The following is a 17099-nucleotide window of genomic DNA, read 5'->3' as shown; positions in this document are numbered from 1 at the left end:
TGTCTGGGGAGCCTGGCGAGCATGTCCCAACGCTTCCCGACGAGTCTTTCTCCGAACGGCGTAGCCTGTGTGTGTCCGTGCAGGCGTGTATGTATGGGGGGGGTGTTTGGTTGTTGGCCCCTTTGAGCACCGCTGTGTGTGTGACTACACGGAGGCAGGGGAAGGGGTACGGACCGAGCCACCTGTTGGATTTTCACCCACGGGGAGGCTGCTGCCCTTTTAACAGCGTCTGCCTTTCTCCTCGCTTCCCGCTCCCCAGGATTCGGTTTACAACCGGCCCATTGTGAGGGCGGGTTGGAGCAGCTGGGTGGAGTGTTTCAGGCTCAAGTGCAATTTCAGTCCCTTTAAAAGCCTTTGGAGGTTTTTTGAAGAGGACAGCAACGCCAACAAGGGGATAATTTGATGGATTACTCTGCGGGGCTGAGAGATCTCCCTAATCCCCTTTGTGTGTCTGTTTGACGAGACGCGCAGCAGAAGTCCCCAGCCGCAGGCAGAGAAAAGGCAGCTCAGCGGGGTGGGTTTTACACGCTGACATATAAATACGGGGCCCTGGTCATGTGGTGCTGGATATAATCTGCACCCGTTACCATACCACAGAGGAGGGGAGGCACCTGGCTGGGGCTTATTTTTTCCCCCACCCCCTTTCGATTCAATTTACATTTTTATTCTTTTGCTAATAATAAAAACTAGAGAGGGGCCAGTGAGACCAGATGCCACGGTGATGGGCACGCTCTCAGCACCTGCATACAGGCAGACCCGTTTTCCCTGGTCCCTGAGGATACTCGGATCCGGGCTCGGAAACTTGGGCTCATCTCTCAAAATGAAAAATGAGCAAGGACCGCGTGAGCCAAGTCAGAGTGGATCTCTAGCTAGTGATCTGGTCTCGGAAGAAGATGTAGTAGAGCGGCAAGGGGTGGAAGGGGTTCTGGCCGAGGTGGGTCATGGTCCGCACCTGCTCCGGCTTCTCCTGCGCCCTGAGGCCGAGGAGCCAGCAGCATTGACTTCCGCGGGGACGGCCGGCCCTCGCTCCCCCCTTTTGCTTCCCTGCTAGTTTAGCTCTCCTCCTTCCATCTCCGTCGCTGCCTCTCGCAGATGGGTACCCGTCTCTGTGCATGTCTGTGTCAGCCCTGCAGTTTCTCAGTCCTCCTACATGCACCAGCGCAGCTTCCTTGGCCGCAGCACGGGGATATCGTGGGCCTCACATGAGACCTGCAGCTGCCCGTTGCCAGTAACAGAGCAGAAGCTGGTGCTGGGCCAGGGAAATGGTTCATGGCTGTCGTACTGGTCTTGAATGCAATCGCCATCCCATCAGCAGCACCTTAAGACCCCTCTTGGGGCTAGTTCAGCTCTGGTGTATCTTGGCCAGTTCATTTCAGCCCTGGGCTGACCCTAGCCCCTCCTGTTGACCCTCTGGCCTGGGATCGGTCTTCTTTTGAGTGTATCCTGGAGAGGACCAGACCTGAACTACAAAACTCTGCTCAAGCTCTGGACGTCCCCAAGGATTTGAGGGCGCCGGTTGTGGAACTGATAGCCACGATACCCTGTTTTCTTCTCACTGGCAGTAGAGTATCCTAATTACTAGGCCATCCTCTCTGTGCTCCTCCAAGATATCCCGTATAAGCTAGCGTGCCACTGATGCCTCCTGGCAGATGGTTAATGATGCCCACGGGTGCTTCCAGCGTCCTGGCATGCATGTGTCCACGATGCTCTGCTCTCTGGAAGTGCTCTACGTAGTGCGCGGCCTCTGCTGAGTCAGTGGCCTCGCTAGCTAGACGCACGGTGTGTGTTTTAACGGGGCCAGGGGAGGAGGCCAGGCTCGAACTGGCTGCTCCGGTAGCTGCAGCATCTTCCCCCCACGTTGCGGCGGGGGACGACGGAGTTCAGCAAGCTAAACCCTGTGTGAGAAAACCTCCCTCGGAGGAGCTTCTCCTTTGTCAGCCAAACAGAGGGAATGGGCAGCGGGCCAGGAGGTCAGTGGAGCCCCGCAGGCACCCGAGCTGCCTGTTTGATGTTCTTGCGGAGGGCGAGGGTTAAGATAGAGGCTGACAGAATATCTGGCGTGGCGTCGCAAAGGAGCCGGCACGAAGCAGGGAAGAAATGCAGGGGCGGAGGGGTCGATCCCTCCCCACTCGGGGACATGCTCCATCTCTATACTGCAGGCTGCACCTCGGCAATACCGTGAGCAGCCCAGCATCTGTCCTTGCCCCTTCCTAACAGCCAGTGGCATCTTGGAGGCACTGAATTGTTATGCAGGATGCCACTCTTGGCTTGGTTATTGTTTCTCACCTGGCGACAGATGCTCGCCAGGTGACCCGGCCTGGCTGAGGCTGAAAGGAGCAGACTGGGTCAGGTCAGCTTGGCCCCATCCCCTGGGCTCCGTAGAGAAGCTACGTACCGTCCTTTGTACCACAGGTGCTAACAGCTGTGCATAACATGCTGCCGGCAGGAGTGGTGGCATCTCCATCCTTGGAAGTTTTTAAGCACGTGCTCGGTTGGGATGGTCCAGACAGGGGCGACGGTCACAGTCCTGTGCGAGCTCCCGAGGGCTCTTCCACCCTAATCTTCTACGATGCTCTTTTCTTCCACTGCTGACGCAGCAAGCCGCTCTCCCGACCCGTGCCTTGGCTTCCCCATTGGGCAAAGCTGGTTTGTTGGCTCTCATTAGGTCCAACAATGTGCTTTTCAAAGGTGGAGGGAATGATGTAGGAATAAAGTGCTGCTCTGCCCACCCTGCCCTGTGTGGTGCATCTGTGCTTGCGTCCTGCTTTTAGACCCCATCCTACCATTCCAGTGCAAGTGCTCCCAAAAACATGTTGTAATGGCTAATAGGCTTTGAATGGCGCTGAAACGATCTACCTGCATCCAGCGGCAGCCCGGTGTACACGCTCAAAACAGCTGTTGGCTGTTAATAACCTGTGCGCCCCTCGCCACGCACCTGCACACCAACACGCATGCAGATTTTGGTGGAGGGGGGAGCTGCTTAATCCTGTCAAAAAGATGGGGCCTAAATTGCCCCTTCATGAAGCTACTCTTCAGCCAACACTGAAAGGGTATCTGAGGTGGCATCCCAGTGGTGCTCACACATCCTGTAACGATGGGATGTTGTAGCCGTGCCATAATTAATGGCTGTTCCTTATTATTCCGTATAAGTAACCAGCGGCCTGCACTGAGATTAGATTCAGGAGTTTATTTTTACTTCTGGGCACTTCCTGTCCCGTAGCCCCATCCCTGCGGGGGCAGACACGGCTCTGTAGCCTCTTGCGGTTGTAAATGAGATGGAGCTACACGGGAGCCAGCGCAAGGAGAAGCTTGTTGAAAGAATGGGGCTGAGGATGGGATTCCCAGGGGACAAGTGACAATGAGTTGGGAAGCTGAAAGATATCATTTGAAGTATGGGACAGTCCGTGCAAGGGGGGAGACCAAAATAAGAGCCAAACAGAGCTGCCCCGTGAGGCCGGGGCAGAATTTACAGCACTGACGAGAGTGAAACAGCCCAGGACGAGCTAAGGCGCCCACTGAAAGTTTGGATGCAGTATCAGGGCAAAGGGACCTGGCAAGGGGGTCTTGGTTGCAGTAGAAGACGGCAGCGTGTTGGCTGAGGACAGCCTTGTGGATTAAAACTCAGCAGAGCTTGGGCGAGTCACTGGGAGCTGGGTTTTCACGCCAGCTCGGCAGGATGGATGCAGGTAGACGCCTGGACTCGTTGGAAAGTGGCCACTGGCTGGAGTTGCTGAGCATTTGCTAACCTCTCTCTTTTTCTCTTTGCTTTTCCTTCCCGTCTGCAAAGGGGAACGTTGTCTGTCTGGGTTGCCAGCTCTTTGGGTAGGGGCTCTTCCTGTGCTTTTGCATGGCAGCTAACACAGCAGGGGCATGGACGTGCTTGAGGCTTCTCAGTGTTGCTGCAAGCGAAGAAGGAAGAGGTTACGGCCGCGGCACGAGGTATGAGAGCACTTCTTGGTCAGATCACATCTAAGACCCCTTCCAGTGCCTCCCAGGCTGTGGCAGCAAGCATGCTCACGGGATTATCCCCTCCAGGCTCTGTGCTGTGCTCTGCTCTCGGGTCAGCTGCTGGCTGGTGGGCGAATTGAGGTAGAACCTCCCTGGGTCCTGGTGTTTGGCGTTGAAGGGATTTCCAGCGGTGAGTGCTTCTCCGTCCTTGGACTGAGCTGGAGAGGCTGATATAATGGAGCCCCAGCTCAAAGGAAATGCAGAGTTCATTCAGAAAGGTTAAATACATTGCAGCTCCCTGCATCCACTCTTCAAGGACCACTCCCTCCCCCCCACACACACTTTGAAAGGGGTCAGGGAGATTTGGGAGGGGAAGGGGGGGGTCAGAGGAGGTCAGGTGAGTTTTCCATTTCATCCCGCACAAGCCTGCCAGAGCTATTCTCCATGGTGCCTTTCACATTCAGCTGCAGTGAATGGACACTGATAGCTGTGAAGGGATCTGGCACTGTATGAACAGGCCTTCCTTAAGCGCTCGCTCTTGTGCTCTCTCCCACTCTTTATTCCAGAGGACTTTGGGAGCGCGGGGAATTAATAACAGTCATAAAGCGATGCTCCAGAAGCTGGAAACCTAAGTGCCGTTCTCGATGGAAACCCAGCTGCTGACAATGCTCCTACTGCTCCCTCCCTTCCTAAGCTGCTGCCTGGTATCGGCTTTTAGCGCTCTGCATAGTGCAGCTCTGGTCCTCCTTTTAAATGTCGCTGAGTTCGGGGCAGCTTTCGGGGAAGCATCTTGAGCTCGTGGCTGGAACGTCAGGCTGCAGGAGGAAAAGGTTTACAACTCCAGCACGGACTTACTGACCTCCACCACGTCTTTGAAACTCCTGGGGTTTCCCTGTCTGGAAAATGGAGGGTCGTAGTGACCGGCTATATAATGCGCTTTGGGCCTTTCTGGTCAAAGCAGCCGTCCACCTGTGACATGCTACCAGTGTATGAACCGCAGCATCTGTTTATTGCTTTCCTTTGCCCCTTCACTCGGGGGGATGATAAAGTCGGAAGTTAATAGAGAGCTTTGGGAGTTCGCAGAGAGTCGCTGGGTCCGAGTCTCTCGCTGCATTGCTGTCTGCACAGTCCTGTGCCCTGCCTGCGAGCGGCTGCCGTTCCAGTTTGGTAACGTCTCTCTCCCAGTCTGCGCTGGTGAGAGGTGACAGCCCTAGGAAAAAAAGGCTGTGGGACAAGCAGGGCAGGTAACCTGTTGGCTTTGTCAGTGATTTATTTGTGTAACAACCTCCAATGTCTTGATGGAGACAGTGCCTGAGGACCTTCCTGTTCAGGCCAGAGTCTTGGTTTCCTGTTTGGGATTATTGGACTCCCCATTGCTTCATCGTGTTTAAATGATCAGAAATTCGGTTGCTTCAAGAAATCTGTCAGCCAGGTCCTTGCCCCAAATCTTTAAGGGGAGACCAATAGAGAAATAATTCCCCTTCTTTCTGAGCAATGCTTTCCTGCTCTTCATACTCGCAGCACAAGAGCAGGAGGAATAGCCAGCTCTTCTTTGTGCGCGCGTGCATCTAGTAACACTGTGTGTATTCCTTCTCCCCTTGGGACCGGTGGGTCTGTTTAGATTGAGATAAGTACGAATTAAAGCATGTCTGACAATAGGCTGAAAAAAGTCACTAGTTGGGACAAGGCAAATTTGTATTTTAACATGGTGGTTAGACAGGGAGAGTTTAGGGGTGACTTCTGTCAGGGATTGCGTGTTGCCTGACTTAAGCTCTGCACTCAGTATTGCTTCTTTGCGTCCCCCCGTTGCCTCCTATCTAGCACAGAAGTTGTGAGCCCTCTGGAGCAGGGACCCCCTTTGCATCCTGTGTCCTTTGTACAGCACCTGGCACAAGAGGGGTCTGGTCCCTGATGGGGGCTCCTGCGTACTCCTGCAATGGAAATATCCCCCTGAAGTTGCTGCCCAGGTTTGAGCAGGGAGAGGATATTAACAGGGGGAAATGCAGGGATCTAAAGATGTGCCGGGACTGTTATCAAAAACGGGTTTGTGTCCAAGGATGGCTTCCCCTGACTTTTGTTCTGGAGGCGTTCCTCCTTCTTCGTGTGCCTTCACCGTTGTTACTGTGGTCCGGTCCGTGGCATTGAGACGGACGCAATCAGTTGTGACTGTAGTTCCCCGAGTGCATGAAGTGGGAGAGAAAAAACAGCTGAAGGGAGAGTTTGGGACGGCAGGAATGCCAAGCATCCGGGCCAAGCGGATCCCTGGCCACCTCCACTGGGGAGAGCTGAACTTCCCTTTGTCTGGCCGGCAAGCCGGTTTCCCCCCGGCTCCCTCCCTTCAAACTGCAGCGAGACCCGCCTACCTACCTGGTTACCAGGTGAGGAGGCCTTAGCGAGTTGGTCTGTTGTTTCTCTGAGGGAGAGGAAAAAAGCTGCTTCTAGTCCAGCAGGTAGGTTTAGAAACCCCCCCCCCAGCAATCCTGGTTTAAGGCTTGTGAGAGTCTCGGGGTGGTGGAAAAGGGGGCACCCCTTTCAGCTCTGCCCTGAAACCTGGGAAGGGTCGTACTGAAGGGGAAGCCTGCCTTTCCTAAACTGCATGGCATCCCTCGGAGCTCCTTTACAGAGCCTTTCGCTGGGTTAAGTCCTGTCCCTACTTGCCAGATGTGGAAGTGACTCGCCAAGGTCACAGAGGTGAGAATGGGACCTCGGTCCTCATCTCCAACCCTGTCTGGACCAGCCAAGAGCAAGCGCTCCAGAAAGAAGCAGTGTTATTTGGTGCGCTGCATCACTGTGATATGATGGGCCTCCAAACATGTCTGTCAGACACTCGCTGGCCCTGTGCTGGTAGCTCCTTTGGACCGCTGCCTGGATCTTTCTTTAGGGGCAGACGTCAAAAGCAGCAGAGCTGAGCTTAGCCCTTCATGGTCTGCCAGCTACCCTGCCCCGGTGGAGGTTAGACGTCTAAAATAAGTGCCTGTCTCGCAGCCGGGGCTGTTATTTCGAGCCAAATTGGCACCTGCAAACTCGAGAGAGCATCTCATTGTCTTAAAAATAATACCGTGTAATAAACCTGTCTCCACTGCCTGGAAGAGTTGCCCCTTTTCAGCTGCGAGAGAGAGGTGTGGGAAGCCAGGACACTTGCCTTCGCTCCCATCCTACCAGCTGTTGCTCGTGAGCAGAAGCACACCTGCGCTCTGTGGACACGCAGATCCATTTGCAGGGAAGAGCTGCAGCATTAGGGGCCAACTGCGGTCCTCGTCCTTCAGGCACGTAAGAGCAGGTCGTAGCAAGGCACAACCGGGTTGCTGTCGCTCCCGCTGACGTGACGTGTCAGCAACATGCGAAACAGGAGCAATGTCAAACCTTTCTTGCTCGCCCAGAGTGTTTGGAGATGGAGGGAGGAAGGATGCTGAGTACTACTGCTGGAGCAGATCCTGGGCATGAATTTCAGGGATCCCCTTCCGAATGGGTGCGGGGTTCGCTTCTGAGTCCATCTCTGCAGAACTGTGTGCAGAAGAGCAGTATCCTCCATGCCATCAGCACCGTAGGTGGATGGTTGTACGCTGCCTACATGCAAAGGCTCAGGCACCACGATCCTAATGATATGCTCCAGCTCTTCTGTGTTGTTAGTAGGATCAGAGGCAGGGAGGGCCCTGAAACCAAATGCGGTGTGTGTGCCAACAGCCTGGCCCCACCTCTCCCTGTCTGCAAACCCTACTTAAGTACCTATTCAGCCAGTGCGCTCTGTCTGGGGCAGGCTGCCTTTGTTGAACCAGGCTGCTGCAGGGTAGGAAGATGGGAGTTCACCTGTTGGTTTCTCTGCTTGGAAGAAGTAAGTCTCAAGTTTTGTTGCACACATCCTTTTGGGGGGTGAGGCTGGTTCTTGCAGGGTTTCCAAGGTGGCTGGGTTTTTTTCCCCCTTGCCAGCTCAGTGCTTTGATTCTGCTCTTTTTTCCAGGCTTTGTGGAAAGTCCTTTCCAGTTAAGCAAGCCTTATGCGATCCTCTGTGATCAAAAGGAACAGGTATTTAACTGCAGGCTAATAAACAGAGGAGGCTAATGGATGCCTGAGCGAGGTGCATTTTAAACAGCAAAGGCTTTGCTCTCTCGCAGCTTTGCCCGCAGCCTGGTCACTGTGTGCGAGCTGTGCCGAGCGCTGGCTCTTGCTGCAGGATACGCTGGGATTTATTTTCTTAAGCAAGTTGAATGGGAGCCTGAGGTGGGAAGGGAAACCTCTTCTCTGCTGCTTCAAGAGGTGAAACCTCCCTGACTTGTCCTGAAGTGCTAGGGCAGGCAGAGCCACCACCCCACCCTCTGCTTGAGTCCGTGGGATGGAGTGGGAGGATGGCAACAGTGACAGGCTGTCTTAAAGTGAGAACTTTTATTTTATTTTATTTTTTTAAAGCCTGTGCCATAAGGCACCCGTGCATCTGGGTCTGCAGTGTGCATCTCATCCCCCCGGACTGTGTCTGTTAATGGGCAGCCCCATTCGTGTCCAGCCGCAGCGAGCCTGTCCCAACTTGCAGCGTGGGAGCCTGGCTCTTGCTGTTGGCCGTCGAGGGCTTTGGTCCCAATGCTGCCCGTCGCAAAGGCGCAGAGCTCGGCCTGGGGCCTTACATCTGAGCGGGTCGTATTTCTGCCACAGGTGTTAGGGTTGCTTGTCTGTCTCCGACACGTTCGGCATATCCCATCCCGAGGAGCTGTTGGATTTTCCCCTTTTAGGAAGCATTGTCTAGTTGTTAGAGCAAGACATTGAGATTTTATTCCCAGCTAACTTGCTGCTTGACTTCAGGCCAGTCATGTACAGCCTCTCTGCGTATGTCTCCGTTTATCTGTCGTTTGACCCCAGTGCTCTTTCCTGCCATGGCAGGGGGTCGGACTCGATGAACTGCTCAGGTCCCCTCCGACCCTAGAAACTCTGAAACTCTGAAAAGAGGCTAATGTTGAGAGGTGTTGGAGGCAAGCACTGAAGCCCTGGGTTATGGTGGCTGTAGATGGGAGCACCCTTACCCCCAGGTGGGATCCCCCCTGCACTCAAGGGATCCGCGTGAGCATGGGGTCTACCCATGGGGGTCCCTTGCTAGGTGCGGTGCCTCACTTCCCGCCCCAAAGCAGAGCAGTCGACCTGCTCTCAGCACACGGTGCGGGTCTTTCTATTTCTCTCTGTCATCCTGGGGCAGTCTGGGTCATCCTCCTGTATAATTTTCGAAGAAAGCTCATGGAAAATAACGATAGAATATAAAACTCGTGAAACCCTGGGGAGGCGTGGGGGCTGGCGGGTGAGTCAGGAGAGATCCGGGAGAGGGGAGAGAGCACTTGGTGTTAATTATGAGTAGGATGTAAATGACAGCCCGCAAACTTCTTAACCCTGGGGCTAGGTACAGACATCACTTTTACTGGTGTAAGTGACTGTAAACCAGTCTATGCTCATAACAGCAGGAGTTCGGTGCGCACAGACTGGTCTGTACCTGCGACAGAACAGGAGTTCGGCATGCAGACTGGTGTAAACGTGGCAGAACCCGGTCTAAGACGTGACCCCTTCACCAAAGGGCGAATGCGTGGTTTGTTTGCTGCCAATCTAAACTATGCCGCGTTACTTAGATTGAGTCCACCTCCGGCGTTTTGAACCTAGCTTGCGAGAAGAGGCTCCTCCTTCAGTGGCAAGGAGAAGCTGGAAATGACGTTTGCGCAGCTGTAAAGCTTTATCAGGGCATCCCCAGGGCTGGTGGCTCTTCTGGCCCCATTATCCAAAAAAGGTGTCTAGTCTGTAGCGCTTGCCCAGGGACTCTGAAGTTGCAGGTGGATGGGCAGCATGGATGTGCGAAGGGAGAGCACCATGGGGCAGTTTCATGCACGGGGTTTTACCCAGGACCCGTGCCCCCCGCTGCAAGGTGATCCTTTGCAAACACGGGGCAGCAGCCTGGCTGCCCAGCACAGCGCTGGAATGAGCTGCTTTTCTCCTTCCCCCTGCCACCCAGAAACGTGGCCTGAAAGGGGCCAGACGTGGTCTTGTTTTGTTGGGAAGCTGAATTCGGGACAAGCGTTGACCTCAGAGACGCTTCTGGACTCCATTCCCTCTTTTTGGCAAATGAGACTTAATGGAGAGAACCCAGGAAGTGAGGAGGGGTGAAAGACCAGCCTCTTCCCCGGTTGCTCTGCAGGCTACCGGGGGCTGGGACCGGCTGCAGGCCGGATCATAAGGCTCCGTGGATGGGATCTGCCCAGCGGGCCATCTCTCTGACACCTCTGAAATAGAGGAAGCCTCAGCTGCTATAAATGACCACGATCTGGAAAGGGCAGATGTGAAGCCACCCTGGAGTCGCTCCCGGAGGAGGAGGCTATTGCTGTGTCTCATGCTAGGTGGTAAGGGAGCAGGTTATAGCCTGCAAGCAGTTACCCTGGGACTGGTGTGGGCAGATGGCACCTAAAGCAGTGGAGTTTACCTCTGCTTCTTCCAGGGGTAATTCTTCACTGGGTCTTTTCAACACTCCTTGGTCTCCTGGGGACGCCTGGGTCGACGCCCAGCTCTGGTGTAAACTCCCTGGGGTGTTGCTTGGGTAGGCCACTCAACCTTGTATGCCTTGTATGACCTGGAGAGCTATTATACCCACATCCCCCTGAGTGCTGTGATGCCCGAGTAAATATTCAGCAGACCTTATGCCACCCTGGTAAGGGTCACATAGGCATGTAGCTAGCAACTTTGCCATGAGACCTTCCAGGGGTGTTCAAGTGCCCATCTCCATTGCGATCGCTCTGGCACATGAGAGAAGACGCAGAAAACAGGTGACTCAGAGGGCGATGTCGGCTCAGATGTCGTACTCGTGATTAAGGTAATTGCCGTGCACTGGGTTAAACTGGGTCAGGTTTGTCTGTGAAACAAAGGAGGCTTCATCGGAGCTGCTGAGCTGCACCTACTGCTCGAGAGAGGTGCGGAAGTGGCATGGGTGAAAACAGAGGCCACGCTGCCCAAGCGTGGGAACGAGAGGGCTTGGTGGCTAATGCTGTGTTTGGGACCTAAAGAAATGAGTTTAGATGCAAGTTCTTTGGGGCAGGGACCCTCTCTGAGGATTGTGCTGTGTTTGCGCAGCAGTGGGTGCCGCTACCGAGCAAACGATGGAGAGAGGAATAGGGGGAGTGAGTGACAGTGACAGGGGTTGGCGGCTCTGTGAACCTGGCCCCGTGACCTTGGAGAAGTGATGCTGCCAGCAAAGGCCAGTCCTTGTAATCTGCACACTGGGGATCGCTGTCCAGGACATCCCTGTGCACGAGGTTTTTCCTTTCGCTGTGGTGCTTCAGGGGTGCGAGGAACTCGCTCTGTGGCTTCGGGCCCCTTAGGAAGAACTCGCATAGGTGATCTGCAGATGGCTGTCCTTTCCAATGACCTCTCTCCCTTCTCCACAGTGCAGAGCGTAAAGCAGAGGGAGAGACCTGGAGTCTGAAGCTGGCCCACCTGAGCCTGGACTCTGCACTGCCGTGACCACATCTTGCACGAGAAGGCAGAAGGAGCGACGGCTTGATTGCTGCTGACGGAAATGGCAGCCAGCGTCTCCCTGCTGGACCTGGAAGGGAGACCCCAGACCTTAGGGTCTGGCTGTGGGGAATGCCGGCTGCAACGCTGCTGTCCTCTTGCCGTAGCCGTCTAAAACTAAGGAGCACGGGGCAGCATGGCTCAGAAAGCGTGGGTCAGCATGCTGTTCCACAGCCGCAGGGCTCAGCTCTTGCTAGTCAACTCGCTGACGTTCGGGCTGGAGGTCTGCCTGGCTGCCGGGATCACCTACGTGCCCCCACTCTTGCTGGAAGTGGGTGTGGAGGAGAAGTTCATGACCATGGTTTTGGGTAGGTGGCTTCTTACTCTCCCAGAGGGGCAAACCCTTCCTGCAGTTTGTGAGGGCAGGGGAGATCGGGAAGCAGAAGTTTGCTCCTCTGCATCCTGCTGTCAGCTGAGACTGCTTCGTTGTAGGGAAAGAGTCATTTAGAGCAGGGCACCGGGAGCCAGGACTCTGGGGTTATACTCCTGTCTCTGCCATGCAAATTTCCCTGCCTCCATCCCACTTCTCTAAAACAGGGACAGTAGTCCCTCAAGGACTGGGGTTTCAGGCCTGCAAAGTGTGGCCTTCCATGGAGGACTGCTGTTGGGTCACGCTGTTAATAAACTGCAAGGAGGAGAGGTTGCGGTGGGGTTGTGGCTGGTTTCCGGGGTACAAGCAACTCTGCTTGGGAGGGAGGGAGAAATTGTGGCCAGGGTTTTTTCACACGTGACTAATGATGGCAGACTCCGAACCCGAGACCCTTTGAAGGGGCCGCGTTTTCAGAAAATGAGCGCTCAGCCTCTCCTGGCAATTGGGGGCATCTTTTAAAGCGTCCCTTATCACTCAGGCTCCTATAGTTGCTAGTCACTTGTGAAAACTTTGACCCTGCCTCTCACCCGGGCTCTTAACGCAGCGCTGATCCCATGCCCACGTGCTCCTCTGTAACATTGTGCCTGTCTCCGTTCCAGGGATAGGGCCTGTCCTTGGCCTGGTCTTCGTCCCGCTGATCGGATCCGCCAGCGACCACTGGCAGAGCAGCTATGGCCGACGGCGGCCTTTCATCTGGGTCCTGTGCCTGGGGGTCCTGCTGAGCCTCTTCACCATCCCCCACGCCACCCACCTGGCAGGCCTCTTTGCCCTCGACGCTCGCCCCCTGGAAATCACCTTCCTCATCCTAGGCATTGGCTTGCTGGACTTCTGCGGCCAGGTCTGCTTCACTCCCTTGGAGGCCTTGCTCTCGGACCTCTTCCAGGAGCCTGACAACTGCCGGCAGGCCTTCTCCATGTACGCCTTCATGGTCAGCCTGGGCGGCTGCATCGGCTACCTGCTTCCAGCCATTGACTGGGACAGTAGCTTCCTGGCCCCTTACCTGGGGGGACAGGAGAAGTGCCTCTTCAGCCTCCTTGCCATCATCTTCCTCGGTTGCGTCCTGGCCACCCTCTTTGTGACCGAGGAGGCAGCAGCACGGACGGATGCTCTGATGGGTCCTGCGCTGAAGGACTCTTCCCCCAGGCCCTCGTCTCCCAGCTGCTGCTCTTGCCGGGTCTCCAAGAGCCTCCTGCAAGCGAGGCACGTGGTGCAAGCCGCGAGGAACCTCTGCACCTTGGTCCCGCGGCTGCACGGCCTCTGCTGCCGCATCCCCAAGGTGGTCCAGCGGCTCTTTGTGGCTGAGCTGTGCAGCTGGATGGCCTTCATGACTTTCACGTTGTTCTACACGGACTTCGTTGGGGAAAGGCTGTACCAGGGGGTTCCCAGGGCCAAGCCAGGCACGGAAGCCAGACGTCACTATGACGAAGGTAGGAAATGAGCCGACTGCCCTCGTGGTCGAGGGTGGGAGAGCGGACCCGTTTAGACGGGGTTGGAGAGGGGCTCTATGGTCAGCGTTGTTTCCAGGGGTCTCTAATTGGCGCGGGAATCTCCCAGTCCAAAATCACCTATGCAAGCCTCCCCACTTGAGAGGCAGGTCTAATTAATGCTTCATAGCATCTTTTGTTCCCAGATCTCAGAGTTGGGTAAATGGCTTCTCTCATTTCGCACCTGTTGAAATTGCCACACAGAGGTGGTGAGTGGAGCTGAGAGCCAGGTTTGCTCTCCTTAGGGCTTGCAAGATCGAACCAACGTTCTTCATCGTTTCATAGTCAGTAGGGTCGGAAGGGACCTGAGCAGATCATTGAGTCCGACCCCCTGCCATGGCAGGGAAGAGTGCTGGGGTCAGATGACCTTCTTGTGTGTCCCTCTCCAGCTCCCAGGCACCGGTAGGATGAACTGGAGTTCCTCCTACCGGTGAAAAAACCCTCCATTATAGCACCCCACATCCCTCTGTGCCGGGGAGCTACAGCCACATCCAAACCGTGACGGCCTTTGTTTACTGCCTGAGCCTCCCTGGCACTGAGGGGGTAGTCAGGGGTATTTCTGAAGTTCAGCAAAGATCAGTGTGCCGACCGTCTGCCTTGTGCAAACTCCCGGGAAATGGGGTTAAGGGACAGCACGTTCAGAGCAACGTGCAGAGGAGGGTCCCTCCCCCTCCAGCCGTGGGAACTGCAGTGAATCCCTGAAAACACTGTTAGCTTTGCAAGCACAGATAAAAAGGGCAAGAGGGCTGCTGGCTTCAGCATCCTGCAGAGATAACATGGAGCCAGGAACTCGCTAGGCAGGGAACGTTATGGCAGGATTGTCCTCTGCACTGTTGACCGGAGCAGCAGAGCTGCATGGAAGGGGGCACCGACTGGTGCCTGGTTTCTGGAGAGGCAAAGTGGTCCAGCAGATAGCATGCTGCATCTCCTCAGTTCCCTCCACCGCTGCTTCACCTCACTTTCCCCTTCTGTAAACCACTGGGGGCAAATGTTTGCTCGCCACTTGGAGCGCCGAGGGCAAGCAGGACTGTAAGGAGCCAGGCTGCACTAAGGATGTCCCCCTGGCTGGGCACCCTCTTTGCACGGCCCACGCACTGTCTCTCTGTCCCGTATGAATGTCTGTTCATCTCGGAGCTTAATTCTGATTTAACGCTGATGCTGCAATAGCTGTTTCTGGGCCCCACTGTGCTACACCCAGGGCAGTGAGCGTCCCTGCTCCAAAGAGTTAATGGTGGAGGTACCTGTAATCCCACATGCCTCTGCCAAGAGAGAGGTCCAGGCTGGACGTGCAGAGAGGCAAGCGGATGTCTCGCCCTGTGCCAGCACCTGGGTTTTCTCACCAACTTAAACCCACTCTTTGTTCCTTGGGTTTTGTTGCTGCTTTTGGATCTGATACCACATCCTGGTTCGTGCACAGGCCATGGAGGGATTCCAAGGAGAGATTTTCAGGGGAGTTTCTCAAAGGCAGGGATGGGAATTATGCACCCAGCTCGCATTGCCTTTCAGTGGGGCCTGTGGGTGCCCAGCAGCTGCTTCTCTGTTGGGGAAATACTCCCTTTCCCTCATGAGCAGGTTGGGGTCTCAGTGGCATTAGCAGGGGATCCCTTACCAGCAGCCTCAGCAGAGAGCCTGAGAGCTGAATGGGCTCTGGAAGCGGGCAGGGTGAGCTGCCTTGTTCACCTGCCTGTCCCATCCCTCCTCTCTGCTGGAAGCTTGCACTCTGGTCCCTGGGTTGTCATGATCTTGTGCTGGCATGGGCCAGCCTCTGCGGAGCAATGCAGAAAGGCCCTCAGCCTGCCATTGCCCTCCAGAATTGGGGCACTGGGGGGGAAGGAAGGGAGCCCCGGAGCCATCTGGCTTTCTGCAAGCCAGGCAGGCTCAGGGAGGGTACGCTGTGCTGTGCGTCTCCACCACCCTCCCCACATGTCTGTTCCCAGGTGTGCGCATGGGCAGCCTGGGCCTCTTCCTGCAGTGCGTCACCTCCACTTTCTTCTCGACAATCATGGACCGCATGGTGAAGCAGTTTGGGACGCGGGCGGTCTACCTGGCCAGCGTGGCCTTCTTCCCCGTGGCTGCCTTCGTCGTGTGCCTTTCCCGCAGCGTCCTCATCGTCACCCTCTCGGCCGCCTTGACGGGCTTCACCTTCTCTGCGCTCCAGATCCTGCCGTACACGCTGGCTTCGCTGTACCATCATGACAAGCAGGTGGGCACTGTTGCTGGAGGCGGGGGGGTGGCATATAGCCGAGATGCCGGGCTGGGCGGTCTGCCTGCTGGAAGCCACCCACCGGAGGTCCAGCTCAGCTCAACTCGCCCCGAAGCTGGAATGACGCGCACCCGCCCCAGAGTGTTTCTGTTTAGGCCTTGCAACTAGGGAGAAGGTCCTTCAGGGGCCACCCACCCGGACCCTGCTGGTTTTGGTGGGGTTAGTGAAATTGAGCCCCGTTTGGTTGGGTTTGTAAAGCCAAAGGTCATGTTTCCAGCCCGTTCCTCCCTCCCTCCGCAACCAGCTGCCCAGTATCCATGCTGCGCTGCTTGGGAGTGGAGGAACCGCAGGTTTCTGAAGGACGTGCCCTGTCCCCACTACATTTTGATGCTTTGGTGGAAATTGAACCACGTTCCCTAGAGCTTCCCAGTGCTTTGTCTGCACTCAAGTTCCCTTTGTGACATTTGCCCCAATCATGGATCGTGTCCTGAGTACTCAGGAGACGGCCACCGATTATGAACATCAGCTTCTTTATTTGCCCTTCCCCTATTGCTGCCCACAACCCCTGTGTGCCGGCTTGTGCCTGCACCCCTGTAATCTAAAAGGAGAGCTGAGGCCCGCATCTGCCCCGGAGCTGGGGCTTTAAGCAAAAACAGGCTGTACTTGAAACCAGTGATTGAAATCGCAGGCTCTGCCTCCTTGCACCTTATTCATGCAAGGCTGCTAACGTTAGCAGGAGCTTCTTGTGGATTTGAAATTAGACATGTTTGTGGCTTTAGAGACCCCCTTTTCACCCCAGTGGCAGGCAGCTGCTATGGAGTTAAAAGGACTGGGAGCTTTGACCACAGACACCCAGATGGTCCCAGAGTGAAGGCTTCCAAGCACCTCCTTCCGATATGCATTGAACTTCCTGGCGCACTAGCGAAGGGTTTGGAGGGCAGCCAGGCCTGCTCCTCTGAGAGGAACTAAAAGCCTGGTCTTGATCCCCTGCGGGCATCCCCTTGGCCGGCTTGCGGATGTTCTGCAGGGTGGCCAACAACGTTCCCAAAATGCTGTTGAGAAAACACCGTCATGCCAAGGATGTGCGCACCAGAGGTAATGAACCTACTGGTGGGGTTAGCCTTGAAATTGCACCTCCCTGCTCCCAGTACTGGTTTGTGGTCTGCAGCAGGCCCCCAGGTGAAGACCCCACCTCCTCCAAAACTTCTGCAAACTGTTATCTACCTCTTTCATACCCGTTTCCCTTGTCCTTTTGACTGTTTTAATTCTACCGTTGCTTCTCACCCTCTGTCCTCCTTGTGTTCCTGCTTCTCGTCCCCCTTCCTTCCTGCCTCTGTGCTTCTCCTGAAGTGAGTCACCAGGAGGGGGTCCCAGACAGCTGCCACTCCAGCATTGTGTGGACTCCTTAGCGAAAGCCTGCAAGACTAACCCCAGCGGCAGCTTCTCCCACACAGACTGCGTAAGTCAGTCTCTTCTCCTGCATGCCCTCAATTGTAGCTGCGTTAATAGGACCAGAGAAGCCCTGCAAAGAGTAGGAGGAAAGATGCGCGTAGTCCAGGAAATACAC

General features: G+C 55.5%; 1 protein-coding gene across 5 annotated transcripts in view; it reads left to right on the top strand.

Annotated features, from left to right (window-relative positions):
- SLC45A3 (solute carrier family 45 member 3) overlaps positions 1–17099 on the top strand; it is a 59229-nt gene that overhangs the window by 28557 nt on the left and 13573 nt on the right. For 2 of the 5 annotated variants that reach the window (XM_019513990.1, XM_019513991.1), the window contains 3 exons: positions 11349–11783; positions 12445–13272; positions 15267–15532. In XM_019513990.1, the coding sequence (XP_019369535.1) occupies positions 11612–11783; positions 12445–13272; positions 15267–15532 (1266 nt within the window). In that variant the 5' untranslated portion in view covers positions 11349–11611. Of the gene's footprint in view, positions 1–7263; positions 7781–7906; positions 7972–11348; positions 11784–12444; positions 13273–15266; positions 15533–17099 lie in introns of those variants that run through there. The other 3 variants (XM_019513992.1, XM_019513994.1, XM_019513989.1) reach the window with 3 other exon arrangements.

This window comes from Gavialis gangeticus, unplaced genomic scaffold, assembly GCF_001723915.1.
Source record: "Gavialis gangeticus isolate Ggan-Ray unplaced genomic scaffold, GavGan_comp1, whole genome shotgun sequence".
Classification (NCBI taxonomy): Eukaryota; Metazoa; Chordata; order Crocodylia; family Gavialidae; genus Gavialis; species Gavialis gangeticus.
This window is presented reverse-complemented; position numbering and strand designations above follow the sequence as displayed.